The sequence below is a fragment of the Ptychodera flava genome, chromosome 9 (genome assembly GCF_041260155.1).
Source record: "Ptychodera flava strain L36383 chromosome 9, AS_Pfla_20210202, whole genome shotgun sequence".
NCBI classification, from domain to species: domain Eukaryota; kingdom Metazoa; phylum Hemichordata; class Enteropneusta; family Ptychoderidae; genus Ptychodera; species Ptychodera flava.
This window is the reverse complement of record NC_091936.1, coordinates 16355042-16368917: the sequence shown is the minus strand read 5'-3', so window position 1 is coordinate 16368917 and position 13876 is coordinate 16355042. Positions and strand designations below refer to the sequence as shown.

Sequence of the window (13876 nt, the reverse complement as noted above, 5' to 3'; positions counted from 1 at the left end):
GAACGAAACTCTGAAATAGATGAGCGGGTATCAGATCCGAAAGTCCTTGCAGCTGGCCCTTTTACGCTTCTCCAAATTTTCTCAAACTCACAAATTCTAGTAAAGCAGCACAGCTGCCTAAGTGTCCAAATGGTGTCCTTGCGTGACATACAATTATCGTAACCTTCCATCGTATTCACAAAGATTAACCTCTTTTAAAGGCAATTTTTAAAATACCATGCCCTCGGCTAAAGACAAGACTTTACGGATAAGCTTTGACGAAATTACATGTTGAACAATGCATCTGCGGTGTTTCGTTTGCTGTTGATACAAAAGCTGTACGCCACCAGTCGTATTTTAAGAAGTAAGCTTATAGGCCTAGATATTCGTATTCTCAAGTTATTTTCTGGTGAGATACGCATCTCTCGGCGAGCACATATTGCCCGACTAGGAAACCCAAATCACAAGTTTTTAAAAATAAGTTACGTTTAACTAGTGAGACATTAAAGTCAGACAATTTATGTAACCATCAGCCCGCACATAAACCCTGTGACGTTTCGTATATACATTTTCTGGACAGAAAGCTTTCGCCATATTTTCCTCAGCCTCTACGCTGGTCAGTTTGCTTTGAGTGGAATATAGGGATGGTTGTGAAGGGAAATTCTCACGCACTGTGCCTCTGAGATCTTCAAGATCTTCCATGGAAGCCCTTGATGATCTTTATATTGCAGTTCATTTTTTTTGGAATTAGCTGTTATCGAACGCTCTGTATCACCCGGTCATTGTTTCACTGTATGCAAAATAACAACGAACAAAGTCAGATATTTTGATGTTTTGTGAAAGATTTACAACATGAGAAAATAACAAATGTAGAATACGTCAAGAAATCAAACATAAAGAAAAACGTGTTAAAACTAATGCCGGGTTTGGTTTGAACAGTGAGAATGTTCGATAAGATATGTAAAACCAGTGTTCACATGTGACTTGAAAGCAGGCAAGCTCTAAGATTGAGAAGCGATGTACTATTTATCACAATATTCACAGTTTAGAAGATTCATTGTGGAAAAAGCATACTGACGTTCACATGGCAATCGGCAAGCTAAAAAAGTTCGAGAATCCAAGAAGCCCCTTTGGGACGTACACGTTCAATTTATTAACAACTTCAGAACAATCAGTTGGGAAATTAGTACATTGACGAATAGAATACAAATCCAAAGTATGACTTCGAGACGTGACGGGTTGATCAGACAGAAGATATCGATTTTTTCTGAATAAATAAGCCGTACATAAACTGCACATTCTTCATGAATTTTCTCAGATTTTTTGTCAAAAAAGGGTACAATTGTGATTTAAAAGATTGGGCAAAACTGAAGCAAAGCAACGCTTATTGTGAATTAATATAACGATAACAAATGGGGAGGGTTTTTGTATGTAACCATAAAGGCTACGTATTTCCAGTTTTGTTGGACATCTCATGCTTCATTGACCTTGACTGAAAAACATTGTTTAAAAATGATAATTTCTTGATATTTTGTTATAAACATGATTGCAGTTGAACTAATTTGGGATAATTGGATGGTGAAGTAATGTCGATTTAATCTACAAATGTAATCTCATCTGCTTTTCTTTTTATATTACACACTTGTTTTTATAAGTCATTTGCAATATAGCAACATTCAGCTATATGGCACCTAACACTTTTGAGAATTTGCAAAATATGGAAATCCAATTATCCCAAATTAGTTCCAATCGTGTTTATATCAAAAAAGTTTTTTTAGCGTATTTGCGTCATATTATGGCCCGTTTTTGTCATTATAACCAAGATTACAGCTAAAAGCTGTCTGGTTTTACCCTTTGCGTATAGCACAGAAAAAATATGATAGATGTAGCGCTTATACTGGGAGATCAGACGTTTGCTGGAGTAGCTTGCACACCCCTTTTACGGCAATGAGGAGAGCATGAATAATTAATTGTTCTGTTCCTCATCGTCAACAAGTGAATAGAGAACGGTGTGCTGACTAGACAATTTCCTCAATATCAACGGCAGAAAGACCGCCCTGATCTAATTCTAGCCTCGGTTTGATTTTTTTCTCCCAGAATGCCAGCGCTTTCGCAATGACGTGAGATGGAATATTGGGACACATCTCACGGAGATGATGTTTCATCTCGTCCGTGGATTTCAGTTTTGTCTCGTGGAGATGGTGATCATCGCCCTCGACCAGAAGTGAATTATCCTTGAGAGCGGTACATTTGTCATTCTTGAAAGAAACGACACGGAGGCAAAATGCGAATACACTGCCTGAAGTGCCCGTATACTCAACTTCCATGTAAGGATCAAAGTAGCTGACATCCACGGCGATTGAGTTCGGGTTGAAATCATAAAATCGGACCCACTTTCTGGTATCTTCTCCGATCGAGTCATGGCTCCTTTTGAAATGCTGTCTCTCAATCAGTTCACCCTTTCTCACCAGTCTAAACTGCAAAAAGGAATGTCTGTAGACTGGAGATTCTGCGTCAAAATCAAGAGGGATGGCTTCAAAAGTGGGATAGCAACAGCCAGCCTCGAGCAAGAACTGATCGCCATCTCGTAAAACATTGCTTACTATAACAACACAGTGGTGATTATGAAATGTCACTGTGGATGGTACAAGCTTTACATTAAACCCTAGAGCTTCGACAAGAAACTTCAGAGAGCTATTATTTACGATGCACAGACCACCCATACCAGATAGAAGAGCTTGCCTAATATCACCGACAGAGGGCACTCGTCTTTCCTCCACGTCCACAGCCAGCAGGGTGGCACTTTGAGAAGGGATGGCATTATGGAAAGCTCTAACGAGACAGTTGAGTAGATCCAGTGGATTTTCCCTGAACTTCACCAGAGGATTTTCTATTTTTAGAGTTTTCTCAGCGAAATCAACTGCCTCTTCTTTGCTGAACATTATATTTTATCTTGCAGTGTGTATCTGTGGGGAAAACAAAAATTGTTAATAAAATCAGCCTAATTCCGTAGCCGAAGTTTTCCAATAATAGATTATGTAGATTACATAATTTGAATTACACCTGTCATATTTATCCCTTTCAGCCCTGATGCTCTCCTGGCAGATTGTGTATACCCACCTGGCCGATGTTACTGACCTTTGACAGTGCAGACACGCATGAACTCATCATATCGTAAGATGGAGGCAATTGTACGATTAGAATTATTCGTTGGCCAAAACTGTAGAAATTTCCGGCCGAGAAACATTTTAAAAATCTTCATCGGGTGAAGCAAACAAACAAACAAAAACAAAACAACAACAACAACAACATTACAATAATTAAAATTATTATCAGAAAAAAATAATATCCTTTAATATGAGCGCTTTGCACTGAACAGATCTAAATGCGCCGAATGCGTCTGAATTTTAGGTCTAAATGCAGGTCAGTAAATCTATGTGCGACCGATTTTGAAACAAGAATCTAGCTGAAGGCCGTAGACATCTTTGGTTTAGCTCTTCGACAAGCTGTCGTTTGTGTGTATCCTGCTTTCAACTGGACGGAGTATGTTCCATAATCGTAATCAGGTGATGTCATGTAAAGATCACGATGGCGAGAGGTTAGGCCTAAGGGTCGGAGTCACACACTCTACCACCACATGCCACTACCCGCGGTGTAGCTCCTCGACCAGTTCAATCGCTGCGCTGCGTATAGCCTCAACCCCCCCCCCCCCTTCAATCACACATAAGAAAGGGCGATTTGTTATGCTACGCTATGACCTGGTTCACAATTTTCCAGGACATATTATCAATGTGTGCCCTCTGAGCTAGTTTGATTCGCCACTTGTCCAACTGAAGACTATTCTTTCCGACGCCACAAAATTATGTACAGTACATGTATTATTACGGACTTACTCAAGAAAATTTTTGGAAAATATCAAATGACCTAAAGAGTGTAGAATGCACACGTGATAAATACGGTTGCTCGAAACAAACATACTTGACACAATGCTGGTAGAAGAGACAACAGGAATCAACCATAACGATCCATTATATCGTATTAGTAACAAAAATAGACCAAATGTGTGAAGTTGCCTTGTTTTAAAGGTAGTATGCGCCTTGAAAGTGAAAGACTTACACTTTTGCTCAAACTTTCCGCAGTGAAACCTTCAACCATTCTCGATCTCTTATGGAATCAAGAATGAAAATCAGGCGTCACCTTGCAACATTTGGTACTTTAGAAACAAATTACCGAACATTTACCGAGATTTAAAATTTAAGGCGCATGATACACATGATACACACACTGTTATACCTGTTTGCACGAAATTTTTATTTTGGGCTGTTGAATATATGGATCTGAGACCAATGTACACGCGAGAACTCCAGATATAATCCTTTGCTAAAATCTATTGCGTGTGATCGGTCGCGAAAAACTTGTTGATTGCATGCTTTTCGCCGACATAAAAGACAACAAAGCGTTCTCACTCGACTATATTGACTTTTTTTTACATTCCGTGCCGTGGTGGCGCTTTACACATGGCTTACTTTTCCGCGTGTGAAATTTCAACAATTTGTTTCATTTTAAAAAGGGACAAGTAGCTGAAACATTTGGTGATATTTTTTATTTATTTATTAGCCGTGTTCACAATAATGACATTGGCTCAGAAAGAAAGAGAAGGGGAAGAAAATGTATAACACTGAAAAGTTTTCAGATTCACTTCATTCACATTAGCTCAAAAGTAATTAAACTTTCTGACTGAAAATCTGTAACAATTCATTCATGTATTTTGCAACAACATGAACAATGCAATGTATATATTTACCATTTTTTGTTAGCTACAATTTTGTTCTATGTCAAGCTTTTCACTTTGAGAAGGGAAAGCATTACGACTTATTGGCAAGCGTGTTACGGCTGGGTGTTTGGCGAATTGTCTCCGCGCTATCTTTTTTCTCACTTCCGGGTTCTCCACCATATCATATCTCTCACTGACACATAGGGCATGAAGGAGTGTGTTGTAGCTTTGACACATGGTCGAACGCTGTCATATCTCTCTGCATTATGAGGGAAAGACAGTATGGTCCAAGCATACGCCCGCATACTCTCATATCTCTCGTGTGAAGAGGAGATGACATACGGCTCAGTTATCAGCATCTTGAAAGGTCAATCCAGCTAACAGTTGACGAGTGACAATTTATGTCTAGATCTATTACAAAATTTTTCACTCATGTTCACCGCCTTTTTTGAGCCTAAATACGTATGTAACAGATGTAAGGAGGGCAAACGTGACAATGTTGTTGTAACAGATAGCCGACAAGGCGGATGCAGTGCTGAAACATAGTGTTGATGTCATTGAACTGACCTGATCTCTAGGTGCTTTATTTGCCATGTAAGTATTCACATGCATTCGTCATATTATGCTACGTCACACGTGACCTTTACCCTATATCGCGGGACAATCGTTCTGCAAACATCATGGCCACGCCGCACTTCATAAAACCTAAAGGGAAGTGTCAATTATTTTGTTCTTTGATTTTTTTTTTATAATTTTACAAAGAATACGTAGAGTCAAGAGAAATGACAGTACACACTAAGTTCTCCAAAGTCAAAAAGTTTCAACAACTGAAATAGGTTTGTTACTGATCTCAGGGGTCTTGCAACATAATGCAGAGATGGGTTTGTACTCTGTTTAGTTTATATAAATTTTCAGGATCCAAATACGGACATAAATGAAACAGTCATTTGAATGAAGTGGTAACAACATGTATCAAAGAGCTTATTAAATCTTCCCATTGGTCAATATTACGTGACGATCAGAATCATAGTTAGCGAAAATATTTTGATCAGCCCAAATAAACAAATATGTGTTTTTAACCCAGCCTACACTATTTAAACCTAACTTTTTCGCATTTTCAAAACTCACGCGTGATTTCTTACAAATTTTGCTGGCTTTTGATGGGTAACACTCAAATGTTATGAAAACCCAAAAAAGTTCCTGACCGACCTACCCTATTTCCTGGGGCCTATTAACGGAAAGAGACTACATTTTTACTACGTCGTATATAAGAATAGGGGTCAAAGGTCTACATTTTATCAACATTTTATGGCCAATGGTCTTCTACATGAGGCAAATTATATGTGGTACATATACGTACACCCTTGCTATGGCAGTGCTCACCCCCCCCCCCCCCATTCTCCGGGCGTCTCAATATCTTTTTAGTCCAGAATAGCCCTCGTTATAGGCCCAATTTACTAACGGATTTATTTTACATGAAATTTATTTAGTTGATATTGGATGTACACAGGCACTCGGAGTTGTCAGTGTATACGTATACACACAGACTCCTTGTCAGTGGTATACAGAAGGTAACTTAAAAAAGGAAGTTGTGACACGGTTTTTTGTCTTCTCGGGCCGTAAAAGCCAATAAGATTCAATCAATTAATCGGTCAAATACCACCATTACATCGACTTATGTATAAAAACCTCTGATGTTCAGTGTCCCGGTTTTAATCATGCTAATCGTCATGTAGTTTCCATTTTTGACCAAAAAACTCGTGGTTTTGTTCAGTCTATTGCTCTTACGCATGTGCCCACCGTGACAGCTACGGGAAAATGTGTTTATTGCGAGATTTAAAAACTGGGGCATTCAGTCCCGTATGCCTTCTTTACCTAAAATACCAGCAAGTGCCTGTCTACAGCGGCCAGAAGCGAAGGGCAAAACCGGATAATGCCTGCCTTTATATCTGCGTATACCCTGAGCGCCTGTCGGTGTACACAGGAATCCCTAACCTGTGTACAAGCGGCCTACGCTTATCATGGAGGAACGGGTTGAACAAATGTTCTATCTTCATGCACTTAGTGACTTACCAACAAATTGCACTTACTCACTGTCGCAGTACTGTTTTCACGAACCAAATATACGTCTAGTGTGTATTGACGACTTTCAACAAGAGTTTGAACAGTGTATACTTCTGTGGTTGGCTCTTCGACAAGGTATCGATTGTGTCTATCCCCCGTCTATCCTCCTTTCTACTGAAGGAGTATATATTATATGTTCCACAATCGGTATCAGCTGATGTCGTGTCAAGGTCTCGAGAGGTCGAGGGTCGAAAGTTCACCCCCGGTAGCTCTGTAGCTGCTCCTCTCTCAGTTCTACCGCTTGGCTGCGCTGCGCATACGCTCGAACCTAAAAATAATTTATCCGAGAGGGCTATTTATTACGGTTCTCTATCATGGGTTGGCCGACAATTGGTCAGGTGCCGCCAACTGGTAGATTTCATCAGTTTCGCAAAATCATCACAAAACATGTTTTGCAGGTTGATATACCGATTTTACTTTTTTTGACCTTGACCTAAAATTTGGAGGGGAAATTAGAGCTGTTCGTAACTACCCTCCCACTAGCATACACGGGAAAAATGCCCTCCCACTGAATTTTGACGCCCACTGCCCTCCAGTATCTATGGTCTGCCCGCTCCCCACTCCCCACAACAATTCAAGCTCCCCACTGCCCTCTCCCCACTACTGACATTCCCCATTGCCCACTTAATGTCCTCTAGGCAATCAAAGACAGCGCAAAACCTTGAAAGCAGCTAGTACTATACCTTAGAACATTGCGCCCCTCTAAGATAGGTGCTTATATCTCCTACAAGTTCTATCATGCACGATTTTCCCCTCCCTCTCCGTATTTTCCGTTACCCACTGTCAAAAATTTTCTCCCCCACCCACTAAAAAAATGAAATTTCTTCCCTGCCAACAGTAAATACTGACTATTTCTCCCGCCCGCTGATATATCTTGAAATTTGCCGCCCGCTGAAAATTGCGCACGAACACCTTTTGGCACGAACAGCTCAGTTGGCGGCACCTGATTGGTCGAACAGACATCATCAAAGTCTTCTCTAAGCCAGTTTGCCTTGAGCATTTGAGCAAGACATTTCTTCTAAAGGAAATTTGACACATTGCATTTATAAAGCCTAACTTACGGCTGACTCGAGACTTGCTCCAAGTCGGTGGGCCATAAAGCAGAGTAATTGAAGTCAGAAAATGACAGCAGAATGTCGCCTGAGACCACTAGATGGTGGGATGAAAACGATGGCTAGGCCAGCCAGTACTGTTGCCGAGAAAAGCCAAGCTACGGAAGCCAGTCTCGGATGACTCGAGAAAACGCTGGAAATTAAGTTGACCTAAAGAGGCCGGAAATCTTGGTAAAACAAATAAGAGGGCACATGTGACAATTTTGCAGTATATTGTTGCTTATTCTCTGTAGGAAAGACAACCTACTGTGTGAAATTGCTTTCCTCTAACTAGTGATACCAGCACTTTTCCAAATGTTTGCCCACAGGATTTTTCAATAGGAGGATTTGAGACTACTGTACAGGCAAGAAACTCTCCAATAGCCAATCCCTACGATAAAAAACAAAATCCGCTAAAAAACCCCAAAAGAAAACATGTTTACACCGGTTTATAATAGTTGCTGATTACTGATTGTACACTTTTGTACAATAAACATGTAAAGAGTACCAGCAAAGCTTTCTCACTTGAGAAGCGCGCATGCTCACGTAGCGGCAACACGTTGCTCCGACATGCTCGCAAGTTTGTCTTTTTATCACAGCATTTCAGTACAAACTTGGTCTTTTCTGCTGTGTGCTGTGGTCTTTTTTGCCTTCTCAAGGTACTGTGCTGAGTTCAGCACATTTCTGTGGTTTCAAGTGTCGTATCTTGGTGTTAGAAGTTGTTTGGTCGACGCAGTGCCAAAATGCCACGTCAAAAGCGACGACAACGGAGACTGAATCAACAGGTGGAGAATGACGAAGGGGAGAGTCGTGGCAGTAAGGCGAAAGATACTGACAAGAAAGGAAGCGTCGAAGAGGTAAACCAAAAAAGTGGTGACAAAAATGAGAATTTCCTGAAAGATACAAACTTGAAGGTACAATTTAAAGTCTTCTGCCAAAACTTACAAGTGGTAAAGGACTTAGACGTAATCAGAAGTGCAAAACAGGTGGTCGGAAGTCAAGGCATATATGGAGTTCAGTTCTTACCGAAAAACAAAGTGTGGATAATATATGCAAGAAATGAAGATTTCAAGAGAAAGTTGCTAGTAAAGGGAATCAATATAGCTGGTATGCATGTAATTTTAAGTTCAGCCGAATTTGACGAGGAAAATGCGGTACGCATCTCCATCCATGACCTGCCGCTACATGTAACGGACAGTACAGTTGCCACGTTTCTGGACGGGTTCTGTGAACGAAGTCAACCGGTTAGGAAATGTACTGTGACTGACCCTGAGGACAACACATCTTATTTCAATGGAAATCGATTTTGTTACGTAAAGCGGATAAAAAAGCCTATTCCGAATTTCACAGAGTTGTCATATTCCGATGCTAACGACATTCGTCGTACGTATAGCTTTAGGGTATTTTATACCGGACAGGACAGAGAATGTTATATTTGTCGTGAAGTTGGGCATAAGCCATCAACGTGTCCCCAGAAATCACCTCCGTCCTGCTTTGGTTGCAAGGAAGTTGGTCACCGTGTTTCTGAGTGTCCTAAGGGAAAGCAGTGTTATCATTGCAAGAATTTTGGGCACGTGGCAAAGGAATGTCCTGGAAATGATGCAGATCTTGTCGACCGTTTTGTCGAATCATTTGCAAGTAAAGCAAAGGAAGCCGAAAAGCTGATAGACAAAGCCTTAAATCGCAATGGAAGCACTAGTTCACCTGAGTCACAACAGCAGAGATGCGAAAAGATCGATGTACCAGTAGAAGTACACCGTGATGCGGAAACAGTTGCTCCACCATTACAAGCGATGACTAGCGACAAAAACAGCGAAGATGAGTCAACAGGATCAACCAAATGTAGATCTCCCGAGAGGGATAGTGAAGTTAAAGAGAAAAAGACCGGCTTAAAGAAATATTTTAGTGTTAGTGCTGTTTTCAGAAAGAAAGTGAAATCTTCAAGCACCGTAGAGTCGCCCTCACCGCTTCAAGCTGCATATAAAAGGAAGCGGAAAACTGTCTACAACAACGGCTAGTTCTTCTTTCAGTGACTGAAAAAAATATATTCAAATGTTGAAAACTGTAATCTGTTGTGACGTATCAGTGAGTTACTTTACGTTAATATAGTTTGTTTTAAACATTTTTTTCCTTCTTGCTGCTTAAATGAGTACTTTGAATATTGCTACGATAAACGTAAGAGGCCTTAGAGATAGAACAAAAAGAGCTGTTGTATTACATTGGTGTAAAAATAGTAAATTTCATGTTATATTTTTACAAGAAGTTTACAGTTCAGTAAAAGATGAAAAATTATGGAAAAAGAGTGGGGAAATAAGATCGTTTGGAGTCATGGATCACATCATAGTAGAGGAGTGGCAATCTTGTTTTCAAAAGAAAGTGATTTAAGTCTTAATGAAACGTGCTGTGATGGTGAAGGCCGCATAGTAGCCGCCTCGGTAAGCACTGAAGATGAAAAAGTGTGGTTGGTTAACATTTATACTCCAAATTCACCATTAGTTAAACAAAACTTTTTCACTTCTTTGGAAAATTTTGTCCAAAAAAATGGAATTTGTTACGATGATATGATTGTATCGGGAGATTTAAATATTGCATTAAATCCTGATTTGGATAAAGATAAAGGAGATGCGAAATTACCGAGGGATGAAAATCGACAAGCTAGAAAATGTGTTAGAGATTTTATGAAGCGTTATCATTTAGTTGATATTTGGAGAAAGCTACATCCAAATGAAAGACAATTTACGTGGCGTAGATGTTTACCTTTTGTTCAATGCAGACTTGACTACCACCTTGTTAGTCAATCCCTGCTGAAATTTGTGATAAATGCAGAAATAAGCCCTGCGGTGAAATCTGACCATTCAGCGGTAGTTTTAAAGTTAAATATTTCTAAAAATGAGAGAGGAAAGGGATACTGGAAATTTAATAATAGTCTTTTGGATGATACCGTGTATTTAAACAAGTTTGCCATTTTAATGGACCAACTAAAAGTAAAATACGAAAATATTCGGTCAAATCAGATGAAATGGGATTTAATTAAAAGAGATATAAAAGAATTTACAATTAAATATTGTGTAACAAAATCAATGAGTCATAAAAATGAAGTAAGTGAGATATGTGATAAATTACAAAAAATGGATAAAATTTTAAGTACCGATCCATCAATATCGCTGTATAATGAGTATAATGGTCTTAAACAAAAACTTGACGATTTATATGCCTATGAAACTAAAGGCAAACAGATCCGCTCTAGGGCTAAATGGATTGAGTACGGAGAAAAAAGTACGAAATATTTTTTTGGTTTGGAAAAGAGAAATGGAAATAAAAAAAGCATAACAAAATTACAGACGGAAAATGGAATATATGTCACTAATAGAAGAGACATTCTAAATGAGGTGACAAGCTTTTACAAAAATCTTTATAGTGAACGTAGAAGAGAAACAAATGTGCAAGATTTTTTAACAGGCATTACGGTTCCACAGTTAAGTGATGACCAGAAAAAGTTTTGTGACAAAGAAATATTAGAAGAAGAATGCCTAAACGCCATGAAAGGAATGAAAAAGAATAAATCACCAGGATATGATGGGCTAACGTTAGAGTTTTATGTAAAATGTTGGCCATTGATTAGAATATTTGTTTTGCATTGTTACCATGAAAATTTTCAAAGGGGGGAGTTGTCGACTTCCCAACGACGGGGAATTATAACTTTGTTACATAAGAAAAAAGAGACACATTTACTTAAAAACTGGCGTCCTATCAGTCTTTTATGTATAGATTACAAAATTCTTGCGCAGGTATTGGCGAACAGATTGAAAACTGTCATGCCAACACTGGTTAATTTTGATCAAGTGGGATATATGAAAAATAGGCAAGCAAGTGAAGTTCTTAGAGTGATTAATGATATATATGATTATACATTAAAATATAATAAACCAGGCGTTGCTATTTATATTGATTTTGAAAAAGCTTTCGATTCAGTCGATTGGAATTATATTCAAGAAGTGTTGACTTTATTTCGTTTTGGTACAAATATGCAAAAATGGTTCAGAGTAATGTACAATGGTATTGAAAGTTGTATAAATAATTGCGGGTGGGTGACAGAGTTTTTCAGTTTAGGAAGAGGGGTACGTCAGGGATGCCCCTTAAGTGCACAATTATTTATTCTCTGTGTAGAAATATTGGCATGTAAAATAAGGCAGTCCATAGATATCGAGGGCATTGAGATACCTGAATTAAATCAACAAAAAGAACTTCGTATCGCACAACTTGCAGATGATACAACTATTTTTGTCAAAAATGAGAAATCAGTGAAAAAAGTCTTGGAAATTATGGAAAGTTTTCAGCACATATCGGGTTTAAAATGAATAAAGATAAAACAGAAGCGACTTGGATTGGAAGCCTTAGAAATTCTAACCGGTGTATTGGAGAGATAAAATGGTCATCAGAACCAATCAAAGTCCTTGGAGTATATGTAGGTTATAACAAGGAGAAATGTGAAAAATTAAATTGGGAGCCAAAATAGCGAAATTACAAAATACATTTAATTCTTGGAAAATGAGAAATCTAACGCCTTTTGGGAAAATTACAATTATCAAAAGTTTAGGGTTATCAAATCTTTTGTATTTAGCAACGGTGTTAAGTGTACCAAGAGATGTTGCTAAGAGAATTGACAAAATAATTTATGATTTTTTAGATTGTGCAAAATATAAGGTAAAAAAGGGGGTTCTCATGTCTCCTGTTATCAAAGGAGGGATAAATATGCCAAGTTTTACTGAGCTTGCAGTAGCAATCAAATTTTCATGGTATAGGAAGCTGTTTGATAATAGTTGTGCCAAATGAAAAACTTTTTCTCGTTTTATTTACAGAAAGATAAAGACTGGGGAATACTTAGATCTTACATTAATCCCGATAATATCCCAATCCAGATTGTTAACAAGATTTCTGATTTTTATAGTGATTGTCTGTATGTATGGTTTAAAGTATATAATCAACAGACTGTTGAACAACAAAAAAGACGTTTACTTTGGAATGGCTTTTATAGTATTTTTGTGTCAACAATTGTTGATGACTATTTAAATGTTTTTGTTATTAATGGAGTTCAGATAGAAATAAGACATATGAAAACAAAAGTTATTTATGAAATTTTGATGGAAAGTAATTTGATCAAAACAAGTGCAATTTCAGTTTGGGAAATGGAATGTAATTGTAATTTTGATGAAAGTAAACTGTGGACGTTAGCTAAGAAAATCACTCCAGAAACAAAATTACACTCATTTCATTGGAAATTTATGATACGCAGAGTGCCAAATGCTATTAAGTTATTTCAATGGAAGATTAGAAATTCTCCTTTGTGTGATTCATGTAAAGTGTGGGATACATATAAACATAGATACTGGGATTGTATAGTTGCTACGAATATATGGAAATATGTTGAAAATATCTTGGAAAAAGTATTGGGTTTCAAATTGTTACTGAATTATAAAATAATTGTAGGAGAATTGAAATGAAAAGAAAAAAGATAAATTAGTAAACTTGATTATTTTAATAGGAAAATGGGCTATACATAAATACAACACCTGTAATTTGAAGTATTCTATTCCATCTACTGTAGTGATAAAAGTGAGCTATTACAGAGAGCTCAAGCACAAAATTTCAAGCTTTTACGCGATGTAATATGTTAAATATTTCATTTCATACACTGTAAGTTAGGATGTCTTTTTCTTTTGATGTGTAGTGAAAAATATTGAAGTTGAATAAATATGTAAATAAAAAAAAAAAAAAGCTTTCTCACTTGACTTTGTTACATCCCATGGTGGCGCCTACACAAGGGCTTACACCACCTTCGCATACTGAGTTGCAGTTAGATGCTCTCATGTCCGTGATTTCTTTTTTAATTCAGTCCATCATCCAACGG

At 38.0% G+C, this 13876-nt stretch overlaps 1 protein-coding gene across 3 annotated transcripts; it reads right to left on the bottom strand.

Moving 5' to 3' along the window:
- Positions 1–1108: 1108 nt before the first annotated feature.
- LOC139140149 (uncharacterized) lies at positions 1109–7036 on the bottom strand. 3 transcript variants are annotated; one of them, XM_070709207.1, is made up of 3 exons: positions 6827–7027; positions 2705–2945; positions 1744–2456 (listed from the first exon to the last, which is right to left on the bottom strand). In XM_070709207.1, the coding sequence occupies exons 2-3, from the start codon at positions 2798–2800 to the stop codon at positions 1998–2000; spliced, it is 555 nt and encodes a 184-aa protein (XP_070565308.1). In that variant the 5' UTR covers positions 2801–2945; positions 6827–7027; the 3' UTR covers positions 1744–1997. The 3 variants fall into 3 exon arrangements, with proteins under 3 accessions (XP_070565306.1, XP_070565307.1, XP_070565308.1); XM_070709205.1 differs by having other exon boundaries at positions 1109–2945; positions 6827–7036; XM_070709206.1 differs by having other exon boundaries at positions 1109–2945; positions 6844–7036.
- Between the last annotated feature and the right edge of the window lie 6840 nt (positions 7037–13876).

Excerpts from the sequence above, each read along its gene's own strand:
- LOC139140149 (XM_070709205.1), bottom strand. The coding sequence starts at position 2,921 with ATGTTCAGCAAAGAAGAGGCAGTTGATTTCGCTGAGAAAACTCTAAAA.